This window comes from Topomyia yanbarensis, chromosome 2 (genome assembly GCF_030247195.1).
Source record: "Topomyia yanbarensis strain Yona2022 chromosome 2, ASM3024719v1, whole genome shotgun sequence".
NCBI classification, from domain to species: Eukaryota; Metazoa; Arthropoda; class Insecta; order Diptera; family Culicidae; genus Topomyia; species Topomyia yanbarensis.
This window is the reverse complement of record NC_080671.1, coordinates 425,937,247-425,953,177: the sequence shown is the minus strand read 5'-3', so window position 1 is coordinate 425,953,177 and position 15,931 is coordinate 425,937,247. Positions and strand designations below refer to the sequence as shown.

General features: G+C 46.3%; 1 protein-coding gene across 2 annotated transcripts in view; it reads left to right on the top strand.

Annotated features, from left to right (window-relative positions):
* The window catches only part of LOC131685318 (tetratricopeptide repeat protein 28), a 72,979-nt gene extending 57,577 nt beyond the window's left edge, over positions 1-15,402 (top strand). Inside the window, exons 1-6 of one of the 2 annotated variants that reach the window (XM_058968961.1) lie at positions 6,494-6,610; positions 6,741-10,720; positions 10,781-10,920; positions 10,976-11,158; positions 11,219-12,562; positions 12,623-15,402. In XM_058968961.1, coding sequence (XP_058824944.1) covers positions 6,569-6,610; positions 6,741-10,720; positions 10,781-10,920; positions 10,976-11,158; positions 11,219-12,562; positions 12,623-14,922 — 7,989 coding nt within the window. In that variant the 5' untranslated portion in view covers positions 6,494-6,568 and the 3' untranslated portion in view covers positions 14,923-15,402. Of the gene's footprint in view, positions 1-6,493; positions 6,611-6,740; positions 10,721-10,780; positions 10,921-10,975; positions 11,159-11,218; positions 12,563-12,622 lie in introns of those variants that run through there. The other variant, XM_058968962.1, reaches the window with a different exon arrangement.
* Positions 15,403-15,931: the final 529 nt, after the last annotated feature.

The following is a 15,931-nucleotide window of genomic DNA, read 5'->3' as shown; positions in this document are numbered from 1 at the left end:
GCTCTTTAGTGTGAATCTTGGTCCCACACGCACGGAAGCAGAGAAAGCAACAAAAAACCATTTTAAAAACGTTCTTCCGATCAATCTTTATCTGAATTGTAGTTTGATCCGCCTTCCTACCTGTTTGTCAGTGAGGGGAGGCACAAAAAGTGACTCTTCAAGGTGACTCTTTGTGTGAAATTTTGCAGCTCTTGGTGCACAGATGTTGCTCTTTTTCGTTTTCAAGTTTCTCTTTTGTTTTGTGTTGCTCTATTTTTCATCGGTGTATTTCGCTCTTTGTGCACATTGTGTGAGCAAATCTCGCGTGTTTTTCGTAAACGGCCAATACGCATACTGTCAAAGTTCACTTTGAGAGAAAATTCCAGACAAACCGTACCTCATCGAGACTGGATGTTAACGTTTTATGAAAGAAAAAAGTTTTGTTTTTGTTTGCTGTTGTGATTTGTAATTGGCGATTAATCGTTTGTGTAGAATTTCCTCTCAAAGTGGATTTTGACAGCATGCTTATTGGCCCTTTTCAAAAAAAAACGCGAGAAATAACAAGTCTGCTTACAGGGAATGAGTTACCCCTTATCACTAAAGTTTCCGGTCATGGAACGGGTTGTCCAGTGGATATGAGAGCTTTCTTTTTAAAATTGGTCCAATTGAATGTATGTACCTAGTCTGCTGAAGGATAGAAACTTCCGGAAGTGACCGATTCATGATCGCGCGAGCACGGGAGTTTGTAGGTTCACACTTGAGACCGCATTCGAAAAGTTGTAAGCGCTGAGACGTTCACTTTATCACCGGGATGTTACCATGTTTGCGAGATCGCGGATGTAGGTACCGTGAAAGGTCGTGAAGGGCTCAAGCATTTCTAAATTCGATTTTATAATCATGTGGCGTGTACTCTTGAATGATCGCGCGCAGACCGTGAATCTGATGCTTAATTTTTAGTGTATGTTACAGATGGTAGAAGAAAGTGAGTTTTCCCATATCACTAGAGTTCTTGGTCATGTCGCCATGCAACGTGTTGTCAAGTGAATATGAGTATCATTTTTTTATTGGTCCAACGGAAGGCATGAGTTTAGGCTGCTAGGACCGAGGTTAGACGTCCGGATGAGACCGTATCATGATCGCGTTTCAGTTTATAGGTCCTACAACGTTTACTTAACTACCGGGGCCTTTAATGTTGGCGGAAACGCGGGCGTAAATATGTGTAGATTATTGCAATTGCATTGTTTTGGATACGATGTATTAGCACACAATGGCACAGAGGTATCGTAACCAAACGGCTTATAGTTCCTTTTTGTACGTGAAATGGATTTGTACATTGATGTGTACCACAATAGGTCAGAGATCGCTTCTATAAAATATAATTATTTGTTTTTGTTATGTTACTATGTTTTAATTGCCGCAAGATTATACTGAATTGTTTTTGTTGGCAAGTTTCGTCAAATTTAAGACTAAGAGGAAAGCAATGAAATTGAAGGACGGATAGATGTTCTAGAGCAAACCAGTTATAAACTTAGAACGGAGAACTAGGACTAGGCAGGCTCATATGGACATGATCGAAAGGAAATGTGAACAATCTTTTGCTTTTTGCTGGTACGAGTTGGGCTTTCCACCCAAGTCTACCGCATGGTCGTTGTTAGAACATAACTCATCATCATATGTTACCGCCGACGTCGGCGTGTTTTTAGATAAACTCGGTTCATGTTGCGCACCAAACGCCAAGTGGTGGCAAAATCTTTAACCATTTTTTTCATATATCTGGATGATTCTTGTCATGCAAACCCGATAATTGTTAGCCGAATTGGTACAAAATTTAAGAGAGTCTCATTGTGACATGGGAAATATGTGGTTGATGCGGTGTATCATTTTTTTGGTCACCTTACTATACATCTATTAACATTTTTTTTAATGCTAGGGGCTTATTAGTTCAATAGTGCCCAGGTGCCTTGGGTGGTCTTAAGACGGCTCTGCTTTTAATAATAAATTGACCTTAGAAAATGAACTATTTTCAATCGAAAAACGCGAATAGCTCTATAATCGAAAGCCGTCTTTGGTATAGTTGTGTATTTTAATAGTTTGCAAAACTTTCTATCACATTATAAAATTCAAAGATAGTGTCTTCGGAATATATTACAAATAAGTTGCTCTTCCACATTATTTTTAGAGAATAATCAAGACTCTCAACCAGGGTTGTTAATGCGATAGATTTAACGTTATCGTTTCAACGCGATATCGTTGAATCGATTATTTTTCCGTTAAATTCAATGGCGTTGATTTTGGCGTTAATTTCATCATTCATCGTCAACGCACTTCGATGAATGTAACGTTAACGTTAACGAAAATTTTGCGTTGATTTCTATTTTGAGCATGCATAGAATGGTGCTTATGCCATCTAATAGATGTATTTTTTATATGTGTATACAATGTATACTATACATATTGTCTTTGAATAAACTATGTTTCTTACTGACTAAAATGCTACGCCAACTTAAACCCTTTTTTAATTTAAACATTTCTCTACTTACATTAAAGTCGAAAAAGTGAACCGCCTTAACGCATGGACACACCGACCCACACTTATATTAGATATAAAATAATAAGGCTGCAATTTGATTTTCCTTGGACTACCAGACTACCAAAAGGATCCAAACATGAGTACAACTAAAATATTTCTAAAGAAATCTAATTAAAGACGTCATATCAGTAACGAAATGAATATGGGTGAGGCTTGCAAGACGAAATAATTTTGTCAAGTAGACCTAAACTCCTCTAAGCCATTCGTATTGTCGCCTGAAACTAGCGGCACCAGAGCGTCGCTTCTATCTGACTTTTTTTAAATTGGAAAGAAAATGCATTATATATGTGGTCTGCTATAGTCACAGAACGATACAAAGGCTTGTGTACACTCTTGAAGCAGTAGCTTCGTCGCATTTAAACAGATAATTAAATATATTAGAAATGAACAAAACTTTGGATTTCAAATGATGCCTCATATTGACAGCTCTTCCCAAGATAAGCTCTTCGTGAGAATTTTTGAATTATGGGAAATTTACCATGAATTACGTTTTTATGTTGCGAAATAAAGATTTTTTTGAAGGAAATGCGCGCGTGAGGGTGGTCCAAGGGGAAGGGAGTGATGAAGGAGGGAGGTGTAAGGGCAAGGCTGGGGGGGGGGAGGGGCGGCGACGTAATACTCAACTGCATATTTTGCCTTCCATTTGAGACTTGGTTTGAGAAAATCGGTTCAGTCATCACCGAAGAACCGATGTGACTTTAATTGTGGAATATGCCCGGAATTCCGGAATCGTCGATAGTGGACAATATATTCAAAGAATGTTTGATTGGCAATCAGTGATCTAGATCTGCGATTGGAAATAATTTGGTGATTATTTCAATAGTTTTTAGCCTCTGAGGTATTACGATTGTACCGATTTATATGGGAAAATCCAGTGTATCCTTACTAACACCCCTGTAACTCCGGAAGCAAGAGTCAGAACCGAATGAAATTCAGCAGCAGTCAATGGTATTACTAATCTTTCATTTGAAATCAAGTTTGTAAAAATCGGTAGAGAATTCGTTGGGGAATGGGTGTGATATTAGCTTAGGAACTTGGTGGGTTCCCCGGGCCCCGGGGGCGTCATGAACCGTCATAGGTGGCCAATGTGATCAAAACTGCTTTAATTGATCATTAGTGATACAGACCCGAAAACTAGAGTAATGTTACATCAATTTTAATATGTTTTACATCATTTTAACATCATGGTGGTACCAGTTTATATGGGAATTTGCTGTGTGACCGCACTCTTCAACCCGTAAATCCGGAACCGCAAGTCAGATCAACTAAAAATTCAATAGCAGCTTATGAGAGCGTTATACCTTTCAGATGAAACTAAGTTTGCGAAAATCGATTCAGCCATCTCTGAGAAAATTGTGTGAGTTTAAATGACACACACATACACACACACATACACACACACCTACATGCACACACACATGCATACACACACAGACATTTGCCGATCTCGACGAACTGAATCGAATGGTGTATGACACTCGGCCCTCCGGGCCTCGGTTAGAAAGTCGATTTTTACAGTGATTGCATTATATGCATTGTATTATATGAGAAAGGCAAAAAACACCGCTTCATCGGCTAAAATAATGATCAAAATATTATTTTGTGTATTTTGAACAACTACCGTAAAAAAACTGACAATATGTGAAGTCACGCGCAAAGACGATTGGTTATTTCAAAAGCATAATGTATGGAAATGAGTGCCGATTACCGAACTTACTTTGACATTTCGACGGACCGAACTAGTACTTCTTGAACCATGGGAAATCCTTGAGTCCCCCTCAATCAGTCACTGGTATTTTTCTATCTGAATGTTTGAAGCAGATAAATTTCCTAACTCACTACTAGGAGGATTAATCATCGTGTCGATCAAATAAGAAGGGAGATTTTACTCCGAGAATTCTCTTCTAAAAACCTAGTTTTTGCGCAATGTAAAAAAAAACAGTGTGGGACCAGTGTGCGATGCTAGTTTCTATTTATACTACCTAGTGTCAAATGCAAAATATTGAACACAATGTGTAAATCACGGCCTACTTTGACAGCTGTAAATATCGTTAAAATAACGTGAACCGTAATTAACTAAACACATTGCATTGAGATTCCACCATCACTCGTACGTATCCTGCCATTCCTCAACAATGACCTCGGGAGAAGCAATAACAAAACAAACATCACAAAATAAGCTGCTCATTTTACTCCATCGTCGTTTCCTCCGATCGAAATTGATTTTCGCGGATTCCTTATACCTGTACCTGTACCAACAAAAGAACGCAGCAGCTAAACAAAACACCGCCTTCCAATCTACCTCAATTCCTAACCCAAGCCTCCTCGCGTGCACCGCTCGCCACCCAGCGCGAGAAAGAAAAACCCTTATCAAAATTCCATTATCTATTTCGGTTTCAACTTACCGCTACCACCACCACCACCACACCATCCCAACCCATCTCAATATACACACGCACACAAACATACCCGCCGAAGCACACCGGGAAGAAGAAAGCCTTTATCCGAGTGATGATGAAAAAACGATGATGGCCTTGCCGAGAGCACTGTGCGCAGAACGATAGCCGCACGCTGCGGTGCGAAGAAACATCGAGTCGAGACCCAACAGCAGATTAATTAGCGCTGATTAGATCGTTTCCCTTCGCGCATCAGCAGCCACTCGAGAAGTGACCCCTGATGTAGAGGCCCTTTTGTAAACCCTATACATAGCGGGAGCGAACCCCACCAATGTAACCAACACAAACGCACAGTTGATCGTGTTGTTCGGAGACTGGGAGGATCAAATCTAGTTGGCGTAGCTTAGTTCTAAATAATGCCCTAACCGACGCGTCGCGTCGACCTCAGCTGCAGCTGGACAAGGAAAACATTCTTTGAAAAATTATTCCTGTTCAAAAGCAACCTTCGATTAATTTTCTTCCCAGCCGAACCGAACTGAGTTTGTTTTTTTGTGAGTGAGTGTGTGTGTAGGGTTCGTAGGGTCCAGTAAAAATCGTGCGAGGATCATTTGCGGTGAGAGCCAAAGAGAGTGATGATTAGTTCGGGGAGAGCGGGAGAGTTAAGTATAGAGGACAACAATCTCCAGCAAGAAGACTACTGCGATCAAGCGTCAAAATTTCTGCCAGTGCTGCCAAACCGTGGCAGAAATGATGCAAGGGTCCAATTGTAGAAGCGTTCGAACAAAATGTAAGCCTTTTTTCTACTGGAAATGTAGGTACAATTTAACTCGATCGCATAATGCATCCGAGAAAGATCGCATCATTCTCACTGCTATTAAAGCGGATCGATTGTCCGAGTGAAGGGAACAACTCTTATGCCGGGCCGGGAGGACAGGGTGCGATGGTTTGGGTTGTAAAAGGCTAAAATTGAACTGAAAATTGAGGCTTTCTTTGCAGCCGCAACCAACCGATGCAATTCGATTCGCTTCTTCTCCGACGACTGGCTTGTGGACGGTCGGGCTGGACCGAACCGGACCGGACATATCGAAAGGTACGACGGTGAAGTGAGTGAGTAGGAGCGAGTGAACTCACCGCGAAAGAGCAAAATCATGCGGTAAAGATGATAGCAATCATAATAATTGATTACACGTATACCTCCTTCAATTTATTTATCAAAATCTTCACCCGCTGTTGGTTGGTTGGTTGGTTCGGTCGACGGTGGAAGATTGGAAAATGTACGAAAAAGCACTGAGTCGAATTCGCTTAATAGTGGGTAGGTAGGTACGCTTCTGTGAAGTGGAGGATCATAAAAAAAACCGATCGATCGGTGGGTGAGCGTGAGCGAACGGGAGAATTTGCCCGATCAACAGAGAGCGCGCGAGAGAGAAAGAGTGAGTGATGGTTGTGATGTTATGCCTGGTGATCGGGAGGTAGCCTCGTTTCGATCTCTCCGTTCTCGCACGATCAGTTTACTTCGGGCGTACGCGAAAAGCGGACACGTCGGGTCCGTGCTGTGCTGCTGGTGCCGTTTTGTCGTGATCTCTCTCGCTTTCTTCGCTGCCCGATGAGGGCACACAAGTTTCAACTGTCCGAGTTTATTTTTTCGGTACCGTAGCCTAGTTCCAAAAGAGACAAGCACGCGAACCCCATAATTACCTGTCGCGTTCATTGTGCACTAATATTCGTATTTTCTTACGATGTGTGTTTTTTTTTTCTTCTCGGATTTTTTTTTACAGAACGAACCGGAAGGCACGCCGGAACTACCGGCCGCCAATCGAGCGCTATTCCTGGAGAAAGTGCGGCAATCAAACACTGCCTGCCAAAATGGGGACTTTACCACGGCAGTGCAGCTGTACACGGACGCGTTATCGTTGGACCCCAGTAATCACATCCTCTACAGTAATCGATCGGCAGCACGGCTCAAGCAAGGCCAGTTTGCGTTGGCTCTTCAGGATGCCACCAGGGCACGGGAGCTGTGCCCACAGTGGCCGAAGGCTTACTTCCGTCAGGGAGTAGCGCTTCAGTGTCTTGGTCGCTACGGTGAGGCACTTGCAGCTTTCAGTTCAGGGTTAGCCCAGGATCCCAACTCAAAACAGCTACTGGCAGGGCTGGTGGAAGCATCAATCAAGAGTCCGCTGCGTCATGCTTTGGAGCCAACGTTCCAGCAGTTGAAAGCGATGAAATTGGATCAATCGCCATTCGTAGTGATATCAGTGGTGGGTCAGGAACTTCTCGGTGCTGGTCAGTATCATTCAGCGGTTACAGTGCTCGAATCAGCCCTACGAATAGGATCATGCTCGCTCAAACTGCGAGGTTCAGTGTTTAGTGCTCTTAGTTCAGCCCATTGGGCTTTGAATCAGTTGGATAAAGCGATTGCCTACATGCAGCAGGATTTAGCCGTAGCGAAAAGCCTCGGCGATACGGCTGGAGAGTGTCGAGCGCATGGAAATCTTGGATCAGCCTATTTCAGTCAAGGATCATACAAGGAAGCATTGACGTCTCATCGCTACCAATTAGTGCTGGCAATGAAGTGTAAAGATACTCAAGCAGCTGCTGCGGCTCTGACTTCTTTGGGACACGTATACACCGCCATCGGAGATTATCCGAATGCGCTAGCTTCACACAAACAGTGCGTACAGTTGGTGAAACAAATGGGTGATCGGTTGCAGGAAGCTCGCGAGATCGGTAACGTCGGTGCAGTCTACCTTGCCATGGGAGAATTCGACTCCGCTGTCGATTGTCACACACAGCACCTTCGGCTAGCAAGAAAACTCGGGAATCAAGTGGAAGAAGCCCGCGCCTACAGTAACCTCGGGTCAAGCTACCACTACAAACGAAACTTCACCCAAGCGATAACCTATCACGAAAACGTTCTTCGGATAGCTCAACAACTCGGCGATCGAGCCATCGAGGCCCGTGCATATGCTGGATTGGGTCACGCAGCTCGCTGTGGCCACGATTTCCACCAAGCCAAACGGTGGCACGAAAAACAACTGGAAATGGCATTAGCCGCTCGAGATAAGGTCGGCGAAGGTCGAGCCTGTTCGAACCTCGGAATCGTTTATCAACTGCTAGGCGAACACGATGCCGCCCTGAAACTTCATCAAGCTCATCTGACAATCGCCCGGCAGCTGCAGGATAAAGCGGGAATGGGTCGTGCCTATGGCAACATTGGCAACGCCTACTCCGCCGCCGGATTCTACGAACAAGCCATCAAATACCACAAACAGGAACTAATAATTAGCAAAGAAGTGCACGATCGCAGCGCGGAAGCCTCCACTCATGGAAACTTGGCCGTTGCCTATCAGGCACTGGGTGCCCACGACATGGCACTTATGCACTATCGAGCCCACTTGAACATTGCTCGCGAACTTAAAGACACGGCCGGTGAAGCCTGCGCTCTACTAAACCTCGGAAATTGCCTTAGCTCCCGACAGGAGTTCGCCCAAGCCGTACCGTACTACGAACAGTATCTGATGCTCTCACAGGAACTGGGAGATGTCGCCGCTGAAGGAAAGGCATGTCATTTTCTCGGATACGCCCACTATTGTATCGGAAATTACCGCGAAGCGGTTCGATACTACGATCAGGATCTGGCCCTAGCAAAGGATCTACAGAACAAAATGAACATGGGTCGAGCTTACTGCAACTTGGGACTGGCTCATCTAGCCTTAGGAAATACGGCTGGGGCTTTGGAATGTCAGAAGTACTTCCTAGCGATCGCTCACATGACCAATCACCTACCGGGGAAGTTCCGTGCACTGGGTAACATCGGTGACGTGCTGATACGAATGGGTGACGTGGATGAGGCCATTAAGATGTACCAACGTCAACTTTCGTTGGCAAGGCAGGCACGCGAACGTGGTATGGAAGCTGCCGCTTGTGGAGCCCTTGGACTGGCTCACCGGTTGTTGAAGAAGTTTGACAAAGCGTTGGGTTATCACACGCAGGAACTAACGCTACGGCAGGAGATGGGAGATCTTCCGGGAGAGTGTCGTGCCCACGGACATCTCGGAGCGGTGCATATGGCTCTGGGGAATTATACGCATGCCGTAAAGTGCTACCAGGAACAACTGGAACGTGCACAGGAGCTGCAGGATTCTGCGGTGGAGGCGCAGGCTTTCGGGAACTTGGGCATTGCTCGCTTGAATATGGGACACTATGAGGATGCCATTGGATATCTGGAACAGCAGTTGGGAACGTTGGAGCAGGTCAATACGCCAACAGCGCAGCATGACAGAGCGAGAGCGCTAGGGCACTTGGGAGATTGCTACGATGCTTTGGGGGATTACCACGCCGAAGCGATCAAATGTCACGAGCGACACCTCGCGCTATCGATTGCACTGCAGAGTCCGCGAGATCAGGAACGTGCCTATAGAGGGTTGGGAAATTGCTACAAATCAGTCGGAAACCTTCAGGAAGCTTTGGTGTGTCTGGAGAAACGATTGGTTGTGTCCCACGAGTTGGGCAATCCGGAAGCGAAAGCAGCTGCCTACGGTGATTTGGGTAGTATTCACAGTGCACTCGGGAACTTTGAACAAGCGATCAACTGTTTGGAACACCAGCGAGATATCGCAAGGGAACTGGGCGATCGGGCGTTAACTTCCGACGCGATCAGTGGTTTAGGAGCGGTCTTTCTGCAGATGGGAGACTATGACGAATCGCTTCGTTTGCATCAACAGGATTTGGAGTTGTGCGAGAATATGAACCACGTCGTACTGCAGGCGAGAGCTTGCGGCAATCTGGGTTCGGTGTATGAATCACTGAAGAATTTGAAGGAATCGGTGCGATACTTCGAGAAGCAGCTATCGCTGACGACCGATCGTTTGACGAAGGCTCATGCTTGTTTGTCGCTGGGAAGAGTCTATCACATTATGGAGCAAATACCGCAAGCGGTTAGCTTCTTACGGCAAGGTCTTGCCATTGTCCAGTCTCTGAACAAGTTGGAAGATGAAGCGCGCATTCGCTATCGGTTGGGACTGTCGCTGCTGATGTCCGGAGATGAAGACAATGCTCGACAACAGATGGAGAGTTCAGCTCAGATTTTGGAATCGATTAGAAGTGACCAGGTGACGCCAGAGGCGCGAACTAATCTGTACAATTTGCAGACGTCCTGCTATCAGAACTTGCAGAAGATTCTGGTTAACTTGGGACGTAACGAGGAGGCTCTGGTAGCGGCGGAACGGTGTCGCTCGCGAATGGGGGCAGATTCTAACCAGAGCGCGGAAAATTCTTTGAATAATAGAAAAACGTTGCTGACTTGCAGCGAATATATCTTCGATACCGTCAACAAGAGCAAAACCAATATCATTTACTACAGTTTGGCCGGGATGGAACTGTACGCGTGGTTCCTGTCTCCGCAAAAACGAATCGTGCGTTTCCACGTGGCGAAAATTGACGAGCAAGCGCTGCAGATGAAAAAGAAACCGACGGCGGCTGAGGCCGGCGATAAAACGGATACCCTGCTGGCACAGTACATCAATTTCGTTCGGGACAATTTGGGTGTGAACTCCGGGAATGTCCTGCAAGAAGGTGACGGCAGCGGTTGGAAGTCGTCGAACGAGAATTTGATCGACGATTTCACCAACGAACGGGCCGGTTTTCTGCGGATGGTCAACCGAAATCATTTGCTGAACTCGAGCAACTACTCGCTGAGTTCCCTGTTCAGCTTGGGAAGCGTCGGTGGTTCGGTGGCCAGCTTGCAAGGATCGACAAGGTATGTGACTGGGGGCCAATGGGTGCAACGAAATACTGATCACCTTACTTTTTTCTCCAGATCCATTGGAAGCCTCCAGGGTTCGACCAGATCTAGACGTTCAAATATGCTTCCTCCATGGCAGGGACCGTCCTGTTTACATGTACTGTACAATTTGTTACTCGCGCCGTTTGAAGATTTGCTTCCGGATATCAATACTAGTAAGTATTGTCATTTGTACTGAATACGTGAAACTAAGTTTTTGAATTCTTTTAGCATCCCGCATCGGACGACGCGAGCTTATTTTGGTTCTGGAGAAAGAACTCTACCTGGTACCGTTCGCTATTCTACGCAGTGGAGATGAATCGGGGGAATACCTTTCCGAGAGATGTTCGCTACTGACCGTACCCTCACTACACACGCTGAGACAAAAAAGCAGAATCAAGACCCGAGAACCTGGTAAGCTAACCTCAAATACATTGCCAGTCCGAGACCCTAATGGAAACAAACTCTCCACAGCGGAAGGCCTTAACAGTGCACTGGTAATCGGAGGTCCAAAAATCCCAACGTCCCTCTCGGAAACATGGGGCTGGAGTGAATCACCAGCCTCGTTACAGGAAGCCGCCATGGTGTCGGACATGCTAAACACAAAACCACTGGTTTCATCCAGCGCAACAAAGGAAGCGATTGTCTCCGAATTATCAGCAGCGGAATGCGTCCATTTTGCGGCCAATGTAAGCTGGAAACTGGGTGCTGTTATTCTAAGTCCAGGCGAGGTTCTGGACTCCCAGACGCAAAAGCGATTCTATCCGAACGCTTCCGGCGAAATAGAAAATGACGAAGACAACAACGATTTATCTTCATCCAACATGGAGATTCCACCGCTGTCGGACTTCATACTTAGCGCCGCGGATCTTCTGGCTATGAAACTAAGCGCAAAGTTGGTCGTACTAAGCTCGTATCATTCAGTTGAACCAATCACGGGAAGCGGAGTAGCTAATCTAGCCGGTAGTTGGCTGTTTGCCGGCACTGGTGCAGTGCTAGTTTCCCTGTGGCCTGTTCCGGAAACGGCGGCAAAGATCCTGCTAAGAGCGTTCTACTCGGCCCTACTACAGGGAACCCGTGCCGCAAAGGCCCTAGCCGAAGCCATGCAAACGGTTCAACATACGAAGCATTTCGCTCATCCTGCGAACTGGGCAGGCTTCATTCTGATTGGAGGGAACGTCCGTCTTTCCAACAAGGTAGCCCTCATTGGACAAGCTCTTTGTGAGCTTATGCGAACTCCGGACAAGTGTCGCGATGCTTTGCGCGTCTGCCTGCACTTGGTAGAGAAGAGTTTACAACGAATCCACCGTGGACAGAAGAACGCCATGTATACGACTCAGAAGAGTATAGAAAATAAGGCCGGCCCGGTCATTGGATGGAAAGATCTGCTAATGGCGGTCGGTTTCCGGTTCGAACCAGCGGCCAATGGTATTCCGTCCAGTGTGTTTTTCCCGCAGACCGATCCAGAGGATCGATTGTCTCAATGTTCGGCCAGTTTGCAAGCTTTGCTTGGCTTATCGCCTACAACCCTCCACGCAATGTCAAAACTAGTAAACAACGCGGATATTGCAGATGAAATCATCGGCGTCATGAGAAACGTGGTTACCCAGTTCCCATCGAAGGGAACGATCGACAACGAAAGCATCGATATTCCTCTCAGTGTTCGACTGTGGAGAGTTTCCGGTTGTCACGAACTGCTTGCCTCGTTAGGTTTTGATCTGATGGAAGTCGGTCAAGATCAAGTTACACTCCGCACCGGCAAACAGGCGAATCGTAGGAACTGCCAATTCGTCCTACAATCGTTGCTAGCTCTGTTCGGTAAGTTTCGCGAAACATTCTTTGTTTTTGACGCTTGTTCTAACGTTTCCTATCTTACAGACACTCAAGAGGCTCCAAAGAGTCTAGGAATCGAATCCAGCAGCAGCTCTGAATCGTTAAACGAAGACACCTCCGATGACGCTCCAGCTAAGGCACCTAGCCCAACACCCACAGCCCCTGAACAGCAGCGAAGCGTATCTCCAGCGGTGACCGTGAAAAGCCAAGCCAGTTACAACTTTCCCCGACCCCCGCTGCCATTTCGGCGTGTTCCGTTCCTGAGCACCCGCAGCGCTTTTATTTCGTATGTCCGCAGACGGGGCGAACCAGACGGTGGACAAACGGAGGCTTCCGCCCAGGTACCGCTAGGAAACCAACAGGCACAAGCTCAAGCACAATCAAGCAACGGAGCTTCGAGCAACCTGGATTCCAGTTTGGCGAACACAACCGACAGCGAACTCTCCGATGGCTACACCACCCAACAGATACTGATGAAGAGCGACCATCTGGCCAAAGGTTTAGGATACTCGAGCCTTAGAGGCACCATCAAGGTCAGCCGCCCGGGTGGTGGAGGAGAAAGTGATGCTGCATTCACGCCAAGTCCCCCGGTAACACTGCAGAACGTCGATCCAAATGTTTCATTGGCATTAGCACACCAAACCCGAATCCGTAACCTGTACACAAACAACGGAATCGGAAACTACGGTCACGAATCCACCCGAGAAATACATCACCATCAGAATCCTAACCTGCGACGTCCGGACAGTTCTAGCTCTGCCAGTTCTGCTACCGATTGGGAAGGATCCGGACACGCTACCGTGCTTCGGCGAGCTAACCAAGGAGGCCATCACAACCTGCCGCCACTTCCACCACCCCGACAAACACTTCCGATGGTTGACAGTCTTCGGCCACTGGCCCCCTTAGCTCCAGTTTACAACAACATCACCGGTGGAACTCTCGGAAAATCTCAACCCAACGGTAAAGGCCTAAACGTTCTCGAATCCACCAGTTCCGACTCGGAATTCGAACGTAGCTTCGATCTGCCATCAGCTTCCAGTACCGCTACCATCAGCAGCAAACTGACGAGCCTGGCGCATAGTCTTCAGAGCATGCGAACTCGTAAGTTGAAGATGCAACCAGCGCAGCAACCGCCACAGCCAATGATTATGTCCCGCAAAATGGTCGACCAGTTTGCCTTCATGGATCGTCTCAGCTGCCGAACAGAGATTTCCTCCTCTAGCTTAAGCAATCACGCAGCTCCTCCACGAAAACCCCTATCCACTCTGCCAGACGACGAACGAACGCTCAATTTGAACGCCAGCAAACTGTACTTCAACCCAACCGAGGCGGAAATAATTCCTCTAACGGAAACTTCCGCCGACCTTGGACTAAGCAAAGCACCGTCCGCCAGTATGTCATCTAATGTAGCTTCCACTAGTAGCAGCAGTAAGGAAAAAGCCACCAGCAAAAACATACAGGACTCAATTCTACGCCACATGAGCCGCGAAATGACTCCGACCATCTCGGAAGTCTACCACGAGCGCAACATCGGACTTGGTTTAGCCCCGTCCCTGTCCAAGCTACTGCTAAGCAAAAACTACGACGATTCACCCGATATCAAAGCATCGACTGCAGCGTCCATGCTGAACAAACCAAGCGCTCTAACCGTCGGCAACCTAGCCGAAGCCATGAATGAAATCGAAATGAATGCCACCACGTCCACGAAACTGGAGGAAGGTCAGTGCAATATCTGCAACAGCCCGTCGGATCTCCTATGTGGATGTAGCAGCACTTCTACCGTAGCAGCTGTCGCTGCCATGACCGCTGCCCTCGGCGCCACAACCATCACCAAGAAATCCAACTCAAAACCCTGGCTCAGCAACGTTACTCCCAACATTGTCAAACCCGGTGACCTCACCACGGCAGATATTCTCGAGCAGCAGAAACAGCTCAAATCGACCGTAAGTGGTTTAACCAGTAACATGTCCTCCTCAACGGAGAACTCCCTCTCCACGGTGGTAAAACGAGGTGGCAGTCCCTTTTCCGATCTGTCCCGCCGGGACGAAGGAGACGGCCGAAGCGTAGCGGATTCCCAGTGTTCCGGTAGCTTCCGGACTGACATTACCGGTTCGACGGTAACTACCACTTCCAAAAGTCAGCAATCGCAAATAGCGGTTAGCGTGCATCCAAGCGCCAGTGGAGTTCAGCAGAATGGCAGCCATGTTGCATCGCAGCAACCGCCACAGCAGCAGCTGCAGCAGCAGCAACAACAACAACAATCTGTTCCCGCACAACCGGCGATTGCCGGAGTGCAACAAGCGACGAACCCTAACCAGCGAAGCAAATATATTATAGATACGTAATTTTAGAAGGTTTTATGTACTAGAATTTAGCAAAATTCAAAGCCATCAAAGAACGTTTTTTAAGCAAAGTTTTAAACTGTATAAATAGCGCATTTTTACAAGGCTCATCGTGTGACGTAGCGTAGTCGTAGTCGATAGGTGTTTTATTGCTCATGTTTCAACCGAAAGGAAATTAGATTTTAACAGCATTTTTTTAGGCGTAACCGTCAACACAACGAACTGATTAGGTAGACACTGATGACAACAAACGATACACTAATATATTGAGATACGAGAAGCCACTTTGAGATTATCTAGGGTCCCTATGGTAAGTAAGTAAAGTTAGAGCAAAAAAAAAACAAGGCATAAACCCAGTGTACAATAGCCTAACCGAAACCTTTGTTATAATACTCTTCGCTTGTAGGTAGTACATTTGATTGGAAGCTGTCCACTTTTATATTTTTTATATTTGTATAAAATGTATAATTTATACTTCATAGCCCTTCCATGAATAAAATTTTTTAGGACAAAACGTGTTTGAAAGGCTCATTTCATGAAACCGAACGCTTCTCAATTACCATTAGGAAGACGTAAAGAAACGTTGATGTTTGTGCATCACGTGGCAGTCCAATAACCAATGGCAGTTTGATCCATCAATGTAAAATATTTGACAGTTGTCGCGTTATCGGTTTGGGATTACTTGTGGACGTATGTAACTGAAGATTCCACAAAGCTTTTCCCTCGGTAATGTGTCGGAAACATTTATGAATTGTGCACAGTATTGTACGAAGAAGGAGTGATGATCTGTACGATGTATTGGAAATACATGAACATAAAAGATCTATTTTCTATCGGAAGCAAAAACTCCATTTTTTTAAATTTATTTATTACGACTTATGCCGATTTCGGTTTTAGATCAGAGTCGCCCTAGGTTCGCTCTAATATTTACAAAATCCATACAAAAGTGACAGCTCAGAGCGAACCTAGAGCGACTCCGTTCTAAAAACGAAATCAGCATTAATCGTCAGCA